Source organism: Siphateles boraxobius, unplaced genomic scaffold (assembly GCF_051911475.1).
Source record: "Siphateles boraxobius isolate OS27281-9 unplaced genomic scaffold, OSU_SipBor_1 121, whole genome shotgun sequence".
In the NCBI taxonomy this organism is placed as follows: Eukaryota; Metazoa; Chordata; class Actinopteri; order Cypriniformes; family Leuciscidae; genus Siphateles; species Siphateles boraxobius.
Window position 1 is genome coordinate 371,795 of NW_027508724.1, and position 15,706 is coordinate 387,500.

Consider the following 15,706-nt stretch of genomic DNA (forward strand, 5'->3'; position numbering starts at 1 on the left):
TACAGTATCATATATCACATCTATCATATATAATTGCATATATATCATATAGATCTGAATAACTGCTTGATTGTCATGATTGTTATAATGTAATAGACTCTCTCTCTCTCTGTGTGTGTGTGTGTGTGTGTGTGTGTCCAGGCTGGAGGAAGATCCTCGTGCGTTCCCGCTGCACGCGTGTCTGACGAGTCCTGACGAGGAGTTGTGTTTTCTGCGCTGTTGTGCTCGTCTGCTAATGCTACGCCTGCTCCCCGTACGGGACGCCCGGTCTCGCAGCCTGCGCCTCCTGCTGGTGGAGGTCGTCGCTACTAAAGGTGACCTGCAACTCCTACACGGCCTGAGCTCGTTCTGTGCTTGTCAGAAGAGATGCACCACATGACATTTCTCAGCCGATACCGATAGCCGATTATTCAGAATTATAAAGCGGTTAGTTCCAGTCCTTGATTCTGATTGGTCAATATCTGTGTTTTATTCACAATAAACACGGCTATGGCCGCTTCACCCAACGGTTCTGTGTATCACTACACAACACCCCTAGCAACCACTCTTAGCAACGTAAACATATGTTTGTTCTCATTGATATTGTACATTGAAGCTTATAGCGTCGAGTATTGCGAGAGATCGAGTTAGCGAGTGTTCCTGTATTTACAGTAGATTTAGCATCTTCCATCAGTCAGTCCTGTATTCGTAATAAAAATCTGTTTGAATATCCGCTGCGATATCTTGTCCTTTTAACAGTTCAGGGGTTTTCTGTGTCCTGACACGCTAGTCATTTGTCAGTTGTCTTGCTTCTCCGTGTTCACAACAAGTTTCAGTCCTTTCAATATAAAAGTCTTCTCTATTGACTGACTAACCCATAGAGACAGTCTGTGCCGCCATCTAATGGAGAAATAATGTGTGTAACTTCTGCTGCTGTTCACGGTCAGGATGGGACTATTTTTCCCAGCGGAAGGATTTAGTGATTTAATGAAAGTTGCACTTATACATATTCTTTGGCTTTATAGGACAAATCCGGACAAAAATTACCTTCGAGCTAAATAACACATGGGTACCGAGTCGACCGTTCTCTGGGTTCTCATGATAATCGAATGTACCCAGTTTTAACGTTAGTTTTAGTTTAACCACAGATTAGTGTATGGGGCATCGAATAAGTAAAAATAAAAATAGCTTGTTAACACCACTAACAAGGCTCAAAATAGCCCCGCACCAACACGCTAGCATAATGAGGGTCTCTACCTGCAAACCGAAGCATTGAGAACCGTGTAAGTGTACAGACAGTTTAATAAGAAGATACTTTATAAAGTCAGTACACTTCGCGTATACAAGCAGGAGCCATCTTTGGAAACAGTCTGGACCAGTCGAACCACGAACGCCGTGCTGGTCGATAGTCACAGTTCAGTTCGTGGTTCGACTGGTGCATCGGTGCATCTCTACTTGTCAGTACAACATGACATCAGATTCTTGAGTAGAATTCAGTCAGAATTTGCATAAAACCTTCAAAACATCACATATATAATCAATGAATGCTGGACAGATCTGCCATTTAATGTCCTGTGTGCTGTTAGCTTTCGTTGTTTTATGACACCAGTTTATTACATTTATGCATTTGGCAGACACTTTAATCAAAAGTGACTTATGTTGCATTTTATTAGTTTATGCATTTCCCGAGAATTGAACTCATGACCTCAGCATTGTTTGAGTTGCAGGCATATTATAGTATATTACAAGATATTTCAATTTCAAATAAATGCTGTTCCTTTGGACTTTCTATTCATCATAGAATCTGTATTAGAATCAAAAGCAAATGCAAGAAAATGATATTTCTCTCACACAGAATAGCTTGTGTTTGTCATAACTTTCCCCTGATGTGGTTTAATGAAGTAGATATTTCTATAACACGGCTGAAAGCAGTACATGACTTTGATAAGTAGAAATGATTCGCTTTCATGGTTCAAAATGAGATTTGGTGCTCATGTTGTACGCGCTGGTAAATCCGCCTCTCACAGAACAAAAGATTTCATTCACTGACCGTATCATATCTCGAGAATTAGATTTGAGGAAAGTCTTGTTTTTGGCTCGAGCTTCAGAGTCTCAACTGCACGATTGGATTGGACAGAGCTGTTTGTCAGATGTGTTCGTTCAATGATGCTCTTGTGTAAGAACTCATGAAACATTACTGCAGTTTTTTTTTTACAAATCAGAAAATTGATTCCAGGATCTTTTCTATGAGCACCAGATGTGTGATTGTAATTGCCTTTGATTTGCCATGAAATTACTAATTACATCTATTATTGGAGACAGGCTGCTGGAGAGAGACTAAGGCTGATGACTATAAAATTATGGATAACTGCAGGATATTAAAGTGCCCCTATTATAATTATTTTTAATGTCCTTTCATGCGTGAATGTAAAAGGTAAATGGATTTATTGTGTAGCAATTCTGAACTACTGTAACGAGTCGTTAGTAATTCCACTCTCACTTCCTACATAGGTTTGAAACTAATTTGCATAATGCCAGCCTGTGGTCTTGATTGGCTGAGCAGCGTTTCTTAGCTCCGCCCTCAGACACTAGTTTATCTGAGACTGGAAGAGTTTGGTTCGTGTTGTTCATGTCGAGAAGACGCTGTTTTCTGAGATTGATACGGTAAAACACACGCCATCGTTACTGTTCGTATCACTGTGTGTCAAGAGCTGAGATTCAGATATGATAATGAGCGTTTGCTTTCTGACCAATCAGAGCAGAGCAGCTCTCAGAGAGGCGGGGCTTAGAGACACTGAATCCTTGAAGCGTTTCAGACACTGAGAGGAAAGAGCTGAAGCTGCGGTGGAGATAATGAGGAGAATAAAGTGTTTTTAATCTTGGATGAATGTAAACCTGTTGTAGGAGACTCGAAAATAACATTAGAAGCCTTTAAAATGCTTAATATGGGCATAAAATTATGATTAAGTGATTTCCTTTACTAACAGTTTCATGCTTAAAGTGGTGAAGCTTGTTTGTCGGATCTGTTTATGAGTTTAAATCTAAATTGAAATCTTATTTTTTTACTTTGGTTTTTTAAACTTTGTATGTTAAATTTGCAGATATTATTTTGTATTGTTTCCTTGTATTTTGTTCGTTTCCTTTCATTGTTTTATATTATTTGTACAGCACTAATGGTTCAACTGCTGTTGTGTTTATCGGTGCTTAATAAATTAATAAAAAATGCAAATACATAGAAGCCGTTTCACTCGGATATACAGTACGTCTCAAATCAATAGGGAAGAAAAGACGAGCGCAACTTCCATTTCATGACAACTTTTTAAAGGAACACGGCATCGTTTTTTGAAATTGGGGTTATTCACCGTCTCCCATACATTTAGATAGGTGGGCAAACGCATTTTTGTCTCAGTGCATGCATTGTCTTAGTCTGCCACCGCTAGCTTAGCTTAGCATAATGAAAGGAATCCTTTGTTGCCGGATAGCATGTCGTGAGTAATAGTGATCAAAAAAAAAAAACTAATTACTTCTTGTGGCCTGCGTATTCACAATGAGTACAAACAGCAATGCAGATTAAGACTAGGCGATTTCCTAGGCAGAGATTGATTTGGGACTATAAGCACTGCTACTCGGGCGCACAGTGAATAATAAAAGGGGAGGCGGTGAATAACCCCTGTTTCAAAAAACGGTGGCGTGTTCCTTTAAGATTAGTGTCTTTAAAAATAGCATTTTCTGGCCTGTTGCTTCAGGACGCAGCTGCTAGATTCACTTCTAACCTGTTTTCCTGTGGTTACACTGGGGGAAGTTTTTACATCTGCGTTCTCAGACTGGCAGGTTTTTCAGGGCGAGAGGTCGACAAAAGCCTGATCAGTTTGATTTTACACGCATTATCTTTAGCTCTGTTCCAAAACTTAGTGAGCTGCCTTTACTACTTCTTTCTAAAGCCCGATCCGGGATAAGCGAAGCCTTTGATTTTACTCGAATTTACTGACTTATCTCCCGGATATGATGTCAATAGGCTATTGCTTGGAAATGTCTTGTTGTTATAGGTCTAGCTGTATGATATATCATAAACAGAAGAATGTGCCTTACCGCATCATTATTTTTGTTTTTGCTCTTCTGATGATTTTCCGCTTTCTCGTTCTGCAAATTGTAGTCGCATGGTGTATAGTGATATGACCCAGCACACAAAATACTATCAAAAACATTAGAAAGATGGATAATAAGGTGCACAGGAAACAAAAACCTTGAAAAAATTATAAACGACCCTGCTTCTGACCCTGCTTTTTACTTTACAAATTGCAGACATGGCCGATTCACACGCGATTAAGATCACAGACAACATCTGCAATTATTACAAATGACTAGAGGTCACCAGGTAATACTGATCCCGTGCGAATGGGGCTTAAGACACTGAAAGGAAACCTCAATAAAAGGCTGACGTGAAGCTTTTCATTGGCAGAAACTTCATATCTGTCACATTTGTGAAATGCATGGGATAATTTGACTCTGAATTGATTCCGGTAGATTTTGACATGTTGCCAAGCAAACAGTGCAATGCTTTAAGCAAATACTGCATTGGGTAAAATAGTCCATTTTAATTAAACATTAAAATTCAAGTTCAAATGTATTTTAATTGCACATTTAAAAAAACACCCTCAGTTGACCAAAGTGCTTAACAATGTCAGGATACACAAACAAATAAATAAAAAATAAAAAACACAGTAGAGAATGTCACAGCTTTCATTTTGAGTTGAGTTTTGATACTAGGAATACAGGTGGGCCTTAAGCAACGTATATTATATATTTATATATTAACTTCTGAATTTATGGAAAGGATAACCCCTTGAGATGTAACATCTCATTTTCAAGGGGGTCCTAAAAACACAAACAAAATATACAACACAAGTAACAAAACACAAAACAACTTTACAAAACAAAAATAAAATAAAAAAACAAAAAACTAAATGCTCAACCTGTTTCCCGCACAGTTGCAATGCAGAATCTCAACATCATACAGTATCAACATAGAACCAAATAATAACAACAGAAGATCCTGGAATTTATCTCAAGAAATAAATAAATAAATAAATAAATAAATAAACAATCGAATCAAAAACATGAACAAGTTATTTTAAGATAGGAAAATAAAGATAATCTAAAGCGATTAAGAGAAGTGATAGATCTCAGAGAAACAGGAAGATTATTCCAGTCAAAAGGGGCTTTATACTGAAATATATACTGTATATAGAGTTGGGAAGTAGGATTGTTTTTAATGAATCATTTATTCGGACAGTTCAAATGATTCACTGATTCATTTGAGTGTCTGTGCGGCAGGGTTATTATCCTTAACTTATAAATAACTATTATAAAGCTTGGGAGAGCCAGGACAGTTTTTAATATAACTTCAATTGTATTCGTCTGAAAGAAGAATGCCATATACACCATATTAATAAATCAATTTTAATATATTTGATGGCTTCAGCCTTAGTAAATCATGGCTAATTTTTCAACATCAACACTACTCACTCTCTCTCTCTGTTGTCTCTGCAGTGCTGAAGCCGCTGGTGGACGTGTTGAGCGATCCGGACTACATTAACCGCATGTTGCTCGCTCAGTTGGAGCACAGAGAGCAGGTGAACGAGCATCATAAGAAAGCGTACACGTACGCGCCGTCCTACGAGGAGTTCATCAAACTCATCAGCAGCAGCTCCGACATACAGTTCCTCAAACAGCTCAGGTACCGAACACCACTGTCCTTCTGCGTGTTTTTACTGGGGGTTTGCATACTTCCGGGAGCGAACACGCCACAATATTCCTCATTATAATAATTCATACGCAGAATAAAGGGGCGGGGCCTGGTTGAGTTAGTTAGTAGTGTGTTAAACTGGTGGTTATGGGAAGGGGCGGGACATTTCCCAAACACACTCGAAGCGCTCGACCAATCACAACACACTGATCCAGCCGACCAATCAGAGCACAGTGTGCTCTTCAGAAGGAGGGGCTTCATAGAGACAGGAAGTGTGTTTCCCGTATAACGGCGTAGCTCGCTGCTTCACTATCATAGTACGATCCATCGTTGAAGAAATTAACTAGTCACGACTGTTTCCCGAAATTATATTTTCGCAAATCTGTCGTTTAACCACGATGGTTAATGATGTCACTCGCATTATAACTTATTTTAATTAATCTGTTTAAGATCGAATCAATGCTAGATGTTTTGCTATAAATTACAGCTATGGCATCTGAGGAATATTTCAATTTTTTCTCAGTTATTTTGCTTTATTTCCAGATTCAATCATAGGCTCGTTCTTACACGCTAGAGCACAAAAACAACGCTTGAAATCTCTCGACAAACTAAAAGACGTAAATGACATTCGAAATAAAAGATACAGATTGCACTGAATCTCAGCTTACTTATTTTTCTCCAGATCAGGGTTTATTGAGTCCACGTGTCACGCAAACAAGAAACTGCTTCTAACCGCAGGAGATCTGTCGTTACACACACACACACACACACACACACACACACAACTCTGCGATGCTGTTTGCGAATGTTCATTGGAACGATGGTTTCGGGAAACACAGACTCGTTGAACTGCTAATAATGACTCAACTCATGACCATAATGATGCTTTCAGAAAACACAGTCCAGAGCGTTACTGACAGACTGGGAAGAGAGGAGCCGCAACAATGGAGAATATGAGGAGAATAATCAACATTCAAGCAGGAAAACCTGTTCTAGTAGAGCCTGAAACAACACTTTGCCTCTTTAATGTTACTGTGTGTTTTGATAGCTCCAGTCAGAGTTATCGGGTGACTCACTAAAGCTGTCTGGATTTTGGCCATTTCGCCACATCCAAACCAATTTACTTCAGTCCCGTTGGAAAGCAATTTCTGTTACCTTCACCTCAGACAAATCACTCTTTCAATGGGTGAACTGGAAGTCGCGCTGGCGGCTGTCGTCGTATCGGAGAAGACGTTTGTCATTTGGGGTCTGGATGAATTATCTGGCATTTAAAGGCTCGGAGAAACTTGCATTGATCCGCAGGCGTGGAGGACGATGATAGATCGGACAGGCGGGAACGGAAATAAAAGCATTAGTGATAGTTTTCTTGATGTGTGTTGGACATGTTACAGCATGTCAGGGTTTGATTGTGAGGGTTTTAAGTAAAGAAGTCTGAAGCGTAGCAAGACTTGGAGAAACCCATTAAACGTTTTTTTTTTTTTTTTTTTGCAGTTTTAGAGTCCAACATGTTTTGAAAATATATAAAATATGAATAATTTTTTTTTTTACATTGTACATTTTCATAAACTCAAATTTCTATAACGTTTCATCATTATTAGTTTTAGTATCAATAAGAACACTGAATATATGCATGTCATTTCACAAAAATCTAAATATGCATGAATATAATCATCTTGCATAATTGTTTGTATAATGGTGTAGTTTTATGGCGATCATCATATGAAAATCAAAACGACAAATTCCAGTTTTAGTTCACCAGTTTTACCAGTCAAGCATCACTATTGCTCATTACTTATAGTTAATACTTACTGTTAGTACTATTGATCACACTTTTTTTTTAATTTAACGCTCTGTTTACTTCCTGTTTCTATGAAGCCCCTCCTTCTGAAAAGCACACTGTGCTCTGATTGGTCGGCTGGATCAGCGTGTTGTGATTGGTCGAGCGCTTCAAGTGTGTTTGGGAAATGTCCCGCCCCTTCCCATAACCACCAGTTTAACACACTACTAACTAACTCAACCAGGCTCCGCCCCTTTATTCTGCGTATGAATTATTATAATGAGGAATATTGTGACGTGTTCGTTCCCGGGAGAAACTCAAGACTACAATGGAGGCGTTTCAGGAGTTCAGAAACACTGACACTGATATAGAGAAGAACTGTGTGACTTTGAGAGATTTTTCATGTTTAAACAGCAACATCACACACTGAAGAGAGATGAAATGCTCTGGTTTTGTGTTTCTGCAGGTATCAGATCGTTGTGGAGATCATTCAGGCGACCACAATCAGCAGTATCCCACAACTGAAGAGACAGAAAGGTAAGATGACCTTGAAACACATCAGCCAATCACGTCACTCCTTATTTAGATTCTCGTCTTTCTACATTTGAATCTAATGTTAAACTTTAAAGGGTTCGCTTCGTTCTCTAATTTCCCTTAATGATGGAGTCTAATGGTCATGAAAGCATCTGAGAGAATAAAATCTGCCATCAGTCAAAGCGTCTAAATCAAAGATATAATAATAACCCAGCGTATTTGCTCTGGTGTGTCGTGAGCTGATATGAAGCGCTGTGATTGGCCGACGGGTAATTGCTCTGAAAGCGATGCGAGTCGATCTGGATCCAGACGGCGATTAATGATTCATTCTCAAACTTTGTATCAAAAGAGTGTGAAATAAGTCATTTAAGGGTCTGTTTCTAATGAAAGGTCTGTGAAAGGTGGCGCTAAACCTTTACTAAGTTTGTTTGTCTATCTCAGGAGATCAAATTCAATATATATATATATTTTTTTAATTTTATGGAAAGAAAGGGCAGCCGGATTGCAGATTTAGTCTCGTTAGCTGTGAGCTAATTTGCCACTTAATGTTCATTTGTATCGATAAGCTTATATTTCCCATAATTTTAATTGATTGATTGTTTTATTAATTATCTTATTTTTTTTATCTTTTATTTTCTCTTTTTCTTTTAATTATTTTCTTTTATTTTCATTTTATGGAATGTTTGTGTTTACTAAGGAAACATTTTATTAATTAATTATTTTTTAAATTAAAAACAAATTCTTTAAATTAATTTTTTAAAATATTTTTATTTGTTTCCTAAGGAACAGGTTTTATTTGTTTTTTTATTTTGTTTAGATTTTAATTTTGTTAGTTTCGTTTTGGGTGTTCTGTTTATTTTATTCATTACAATATTTTGGAATATTCAATATGTGCTTGCTAAGTAAAATAATTTTTTAGTCTTTTATTTTATTTTTAATTTTTAATTAAACTTTTTTTAAATTATTTTTTTATTATTTGGATTTTATTTTCTTACGATTTTTATGGAATCTTCAATTGTTTTTACAAAAGATTTATTTGTTTTAATTTTTTATTAAATTTTTCTTTTCTTTTTTTATATTTTTTCTCTTACAATTTTATGACCTTCAATTTCTTTACTCAGGAAGAAGTTGTATTATTATTTTTTGTTTTTTATATTTATTTTTTATTATATATTTAATTTTTTTTCCACGCAAAAATAGCTAAATATTGTATTTACTTTTTAAAGTAAGTAATATATTATATCAAATATTATATATATGTATATGTGTATAAAAAATATATATTATATATAAAAAAATAACATATCAAATATGTTGACATATATCCAATACATATTTAATATGACATTTGTGCCATCTTACTGCTTAAAGACACACCCATTTTTATGTTGTTTATAGAAAACGCCCTGTTAACCAGCAGGATTTTAATTCTCAGAGGTCGTATTGAACAGCCAATCAGAACAAGAGCTCAGAGGGATAAATATGTCCTCAGCTTCACAAATACATCATACACAGCTAATAAAACCCTGGATATAATCCTCGAGGTTTTCTTCGACTAAACGAGCAAAAGCTTACAGCTATAATACATCTTTGATTTTGATTTCAGTGCTGGATTAATTAAAGCTCATGTTAACGATCCGGTGGGAAGCGTTGATGTTATTTCAGTCGGGAAGATTCAGTTTATTAGTGGTGATGATTTCCTATAATCTGCTGAGATTATTGCTCATATTCCCAGACTGATTCTGGGCTCTTTACACACTCACGTCACAGAAGGACACGGAAAGTCAACAACAACGTATGTCTACACTGTAATAAACTAATAAGCTGCATGTTTGTATTGGGTAGTTTTGTGGCACACTTGTATTGCACATTCTTGTTAGTACTGTATTAGTTATTGTAAAATAACTGTGGCTAATATATTATTTGTATTTAAAGCAGTGGAAAGTGCATTAGTTGCATCTCAAGTAATGAATCTCTAGTGATTTTATTTTATTTTATTATTTTAATGTAGGAAAGCATTTGAGAAATGGGGTTTGCGAGTTTTGCAAACCTGTTTTCACAATTTGGAAAATGTCAGAATATTTTGGAATACTGATTTGTATAATTTACATTATTATTATTTTTTTAGCAATAAACAGATGAATGTATTACATTTTTGTGCAACTTTTTTGCAATTAAAAATAATTTATGTAGTCTGATTTTTGCCTAAATTAAGGCGTTTTCAATTTTATTAATGTTTATTTTTTACATTTTCCCTTACAATTTTATCGAATGATCCATTATGTTTAATAAGGAAATTATTTAATTTTTTTATTTTTATTTTTTATTTTTATTTTTTTACATTTTATCTCACATTAAGTTTTCTTTCTCTTCTTCATTCTTCTAATGTGAGCCTTTTTTGTGCACTTTTTTGCCTTTTCTGCCTTTTTTAAAAACAATTTGAGCTGATTTTGGCTAAATTAAACAGTTTTAAAATTTTTGAATGTTTATTTATTTTTTCCCTACAATTTTATGCAATGTTCCATTATGTTTACTAAGGAAAGATAACCATGAACAAAAATAAATACAGAAAAAAGCATAAAATTAAAATGTATTAGCTTTTAGTTTTCTTCATTCTTCTAGTGTCTGGGTCTTGTTTGCCATTTAATTTAATAATAAAAAAATGATTTTTCTAAGTTAAGCCGTTTTAGAGTTTTTCATTTTAGTTTTTGAATGTTTAAACATTAATTTAGAGTATTTTAATGTCAATTATTTGGTAATTGATTGCTTCTTTTTTAAGTTTCCTTCCTAGTTTCCAATGCATCTATTTCTTTTCTGCTTTAGTTTCATTGCTTGCTTCTATTTATTTTGGTTGCTTGATTTTCATTGGAAGGTTTTAACAAGTTTTAGATTTGTTCAGGCATCGGTCTGGTGCAAAAGGAGCCTGTTTAAACAAGTTCAGGGATGTTTGTGGCTTTTTCATCTACTTGCTTGATCAGAAGGAAATGAATCCGGTCCTGGTGCTTTTCATCACAATCTTCTCCAATCACCGGAGCCGGTGTCTCTCGGATAGCAGCGGATTCCCGTACGATTGCATATCTGAAAACTCTCTCTCTCTCTCTCTCTCACTCTCTCTCTCTCTCTCTCTCTCTCTCTCTCTCTCTCTGCAGACAGTAAAGGGAAAGAGGCCGCTGCGCTGAAGGCCGACCTGTTACGTGCCAGAAACATGAAGCGCTACATTAACCAGCTCACGGTGGCCAAGAAGCAGTGTGAGAAGCGGATCCGGCTCCTCGGGGGCCCGAACTATGAGCAGCAGGAGGACGGGGCCCTGGACGAAGTGGACGGTCCCCAGAGCCAACGGGTACAGGACAGGGTCACACTCGCACCCGGCTTTAATAGTCCATATATGAGACCCCAAATCATTGAATCATTTCCTTCATCCTTTAGTTGCCATGATTACATTTATGCAGCCATTGTAAATGTGAGTGTGCGTGTCCCTGTAGTCAATAATTTTATCCCATAAAACTCATCTTTGATCACGAAATTACATATTTAAACTTTTTTTTTTTCCAAAAAAAAAAAAAAAGTCTTCATGCTTTAAAATATCTTGAATGTAATTCGACACCCTTGCTTCATTTAGTATGCGCGGTTCTATGAATATGCAAATGAGCCCCGCCTCCACTCACTCACTCACTCAGAGATCCACTCGTTGACGATCACACGTTGATCTGATTGGTTACAAGGTAGTTTGTGACGTCAGAAATACCAGCGATTTCAAACCGTGTTTTTGAGACTGTCTTTGGTTCACTGCAGTTTTAAGCAGAAAATACTCAGAAATGCTGTCGACGCATTTACTCATGATTTAAGCATATTAAAAACACCACATAGACATATAAACAACTTTAAAGGTATAACAGCAAACATTCTTAGTTCCAGAAAGAAAGCAGTGGCCCTAAAATATAAAATGCTCCAAAAGTGTAGAAACCCTTTTAATAGTGTGTGTGTGTGTGTGTGTGTGTGTGTGTGTGTGTGTGTGTGTGTGTGTGTGTAGTGATGAACCGCTGCAGTCTAATGTTTTCTAGTGAGCTCAAGTGTTTTTAATAATGCTTGATTTGTTCCTCGTCCTCTCACAGATCCTTCAGTTCGAGGAGATCATGTCGAACTCCGTGTACCGGGAGCATTTCCGGGTCTACATGGAGCGCGTGGAGAAGAGGGCTCTGATCAGCTTCTGGGAGCTCGTGGAGACGCTGAAGAGCGCAAACAAGGTCAGACACGCGAGATCCGCGCGACCCGACTGTGTTCACAGCTTTTCAGAGCAGTGCGGCTGATCGCTAGTAAACGCTGCTCTATCTGAACACCAGAGGGCGCTCTAATGCAGACACGCCAAATACGCCCCATCAGAAGAAATACGCCCCAGAAATACGCACACCAAACAGGAAATCCCTGAATAAACTAGAAGATTGAAACGCTTTGTTTGATTAAACATGACTTATAAACACACAATGTGTGTTTTCTGTGTCAGAAGCACATCATCTCACAGAAGGATGAGCTCAACTGTCGTTATGAAGTGAGTTTGGAGTAAAAGCATGTTATTAAATGTTGGCTTTAGTTAGACAAGTGTAAAGATTTGGAAAGATGTTTGACGCATGTTGCTTTTTCAAATGCACATTATAAGCGACTCAAACTCAGTGCTTTCAGAGTGAGCAGCGTTTACAGAGCCGTGCTTCACTGACAAGCTGCACATAAAAAATGATCACAGCATTTGGCATTTCATGATCGCGATAAGCCAAATCGGTTTAACTGCGATTTCATGTAAATTGCAATTAATCGTGCAGCGCTACTATCCGCTAGCTGGCTGTACCCTGAACACACTGTACAAACACGCGGTCTCTGCACACACCCCAGACTCCACACACGGCTACACAAACATACTGCGGCTAACCCGCACCACGAAACATAACACACTGTTCCAGCCAATAACCGACATGAAGGGTTTGGGGCGTTAGTGCGCGGATGAGGAGGAGGGCGGGTCTAGCTAGCCTTCGTTTCAGTGTTGCTAACTTAGCTATTTTTAGCGACTTTTCAGACCCCTTTAGTGACATTTTTTCAAAAAAGCGACTAGCGACAAACCTCAGTAACCTCCAGATGTTATCAGTACTGCAGTTTTTTTTGTTTTTCCACGGACTTTTTATTATTTAAAGAGTTTTGTTTGACCATTTTAATTTCCGTTCTTTTCTTGTGCTTATTACTTGTAATACTCACTATCACAGAGCTTTCACCCAGTTCCCGAACTCTCTCAATTCAGATAATTTACACATATAACAAAATTTTGTCATTCACTATATCAGAGCTACCTGTTCTATTGTCTGACAAAAATAATATAGGAAATGAGAACAGCTTTATTGGACATTCGGCTATATTATAGTATATTATATTAAAATACAGAATGTGAGCATGAATTTAGAGAGAAAACACATTAGGCAGACAGAACGCAAATACGACAAGATGACGTCATGAATATGCTAATTGGCGTATGACGTCATCTAGCGACTTTTAGGAAAGGCGTTAGCTACTTTCCTTTGAAAATAGTTGGCAACACTGCTCCGTTTTGTTTGACATTACTTCGAACGTTTACAAGTGACGTCACCCGACATCGCTTAGAGCACCTTTAAGTTGCTTTTTCTGAGACCAAATTTCAAATAATGTTTTAAATAATGCTAGCGACATGTTAAACATGATAGCGACATGTTAAACCATGCTAGACACATGCTATCAATGTGATAAATCATACTAGCAACAAGTTAAACATGTTAAACAATGTTCAATCATGTTAGAAACATGTTAGCAACATGCTAAAACATGTTAGCAATAGGGCTATCACAAACTCATTGTGATTATTTAAATTGACCAAAAGTGACAGAAAAATCATTTATGTTACAAATGATTTTTTGTTTCAAATAAATGTTGTTCTTTTGAACTTTCTATTCATCAAAGAATCCTGGAAAATAAAATGTATCACGGTTTCCACAAAAAAATAATGAAGCTGTTTTCAACATTAATAATAATCATAAATGTTTCGTGAGCATCAAATCATCATATTATAGTGATTTCTGAAGGATCATGTGACACTGAAGAGTAATGATGCTGAAAAAATTCAGCTTTGATCACAGGAATAAATTACACTTTACTATACATTCAAATGGTTACGTTAAATCATAATAATATTTCACAGTTTTTACTGTACTTTTGATCAAATAAAAGGAGCCTTTGTGCACAAAAGAGACTCTTTCTCAAAAAAGCATGTGGATTTTACCAGAAATTACAGCATGACGATGGAGTTAGTCATAAAACATTTGAGAATCGCGTATTTTTACACGGATGGAGGGAGAAAAACACTGACATTCTGGATTCGGAAGGCAATACAATCCCAGACTAGACCCTGTTTATGACCTTTATACTCATGAGAATCAGTCGCCGTCTGAATAGAGCTTCTGCCATATCTGAAAAATGATTTTCCTGTCGCTCATACGATTGTACATTTCCTAATTGGTCATTTAGCTGGCACTTTTATCCAGAAACTAACGTCGGGCACACGGCTGACACCCGGACCGTCACATGATCAGATACATGTGTAATGTTGAGGCCCATTATGTCCAGCTGTGTTAAATTAGCAATAACCGGCTGTGACATTAATCTGAGTGTCAGCGATGAGTCTGTTTTTCATCGTTCTGAGATCCTGGAAAAGCTTGAGATTTCATAAATGTTGAGTGAGTCTGGAATATTATACAGACAAACCTAAAATTAATCAGAAACCAGATATAATTTATGTTTTTTTAGTTTTTTTTTACTACACTATAGTTAATTTATGTAAGTTAGGAGAGCAAAGTAAAGTGTAAACATATAATACCAAAAATTAAAATGTATTATAATAAAGTGACATATTATAACAAAAATTCTTCAGTGACTACCAGTAAAATTTCAAAAAATTTGGGACTAAAACTTATTCAGACACTTTGAGCTGATCATGTTTTTTCTTTAATAACTAATGCACCTTTTTACACCACAGACTGAACAATAATAATTGCTTGGTAATTGTTTAAGCTAAACTGGTATTATGTAATTGTGTAGTTAAATTTAACAGCTGACAGATATTCAACATAATTCATGTGTGAGAGTCTAACAGAAGGACGGACAAAACCAGTGAAATATCAACTGATTTAATAACTCTTGAGTACTTACCATTTTCTAAACTATAGCGAATAAACTGTGGTATTGTTGAAGGTGTCTGAATAAATGTTGGCTTGACTGAATGTCGAATAATAACCAGGCGAGGATGATGTCAGCTGATAAATCGCTGAGGAGGAACGTTTGGTTCATTTCTGAGCAACAGCAGATTTATAATAATCTGTTTAATGTTGTTGTTGGCGCATCTTATTAACTGTCCAGCGTGAACACAAACGATCAAGATTAGCCGTATGTAATCACATTTTCTCCCTAATTTAATTTAATTTAACATAATGTGCAAAATCTCTTTACAGTAATGGGGAAAAAATCTGTTATTTATATTGTAAATATAAATAAAACATATGGGTAATATATTTATGCAAGTGTAGTATTTGTACTGCCCTTAATTCATGAATGAGTGGTTATTTTTATTTTATGAGGTAATGATTTTTTTTATTGTTTGTTTA

At 36.5% G+C, this 15,706-nt stretch overlaps 1 protein-coding gene across 1 annotated transcript in view; it reads left to right on the forward strand.

Annotated features, from left to right (window-relative positions):
* The window catches only part of snx25 (sorting nexin 25), a 69,469-nt gene that overhangs the window by 22,397 nt on the left and 31,366 nt on the right, over positions 1-15,706 (forward strand). Inside the window, exons 4-8 of the mRNA XM_077223735.1 lie at positions 142-314; positions 5,530-5,716; positions 7,969-8,039; positions 11,186-11,376; positions 12,149-12,280. Of these exons, the coding sequence (XP_077079850.1) occupies positions 142-314; positions 5,530-5,716; positions 7,969-8,039; positions 11,186-11,376; positions 12,149-12,280 (754 nt within the window). The remainder of the gene's footprint in view (positions 1-141; positions 315-5,529; positions 5,717-7,968; positions 8,040-11,185; positions 11,377-12,148; positions 12,281-15,706) is intronic.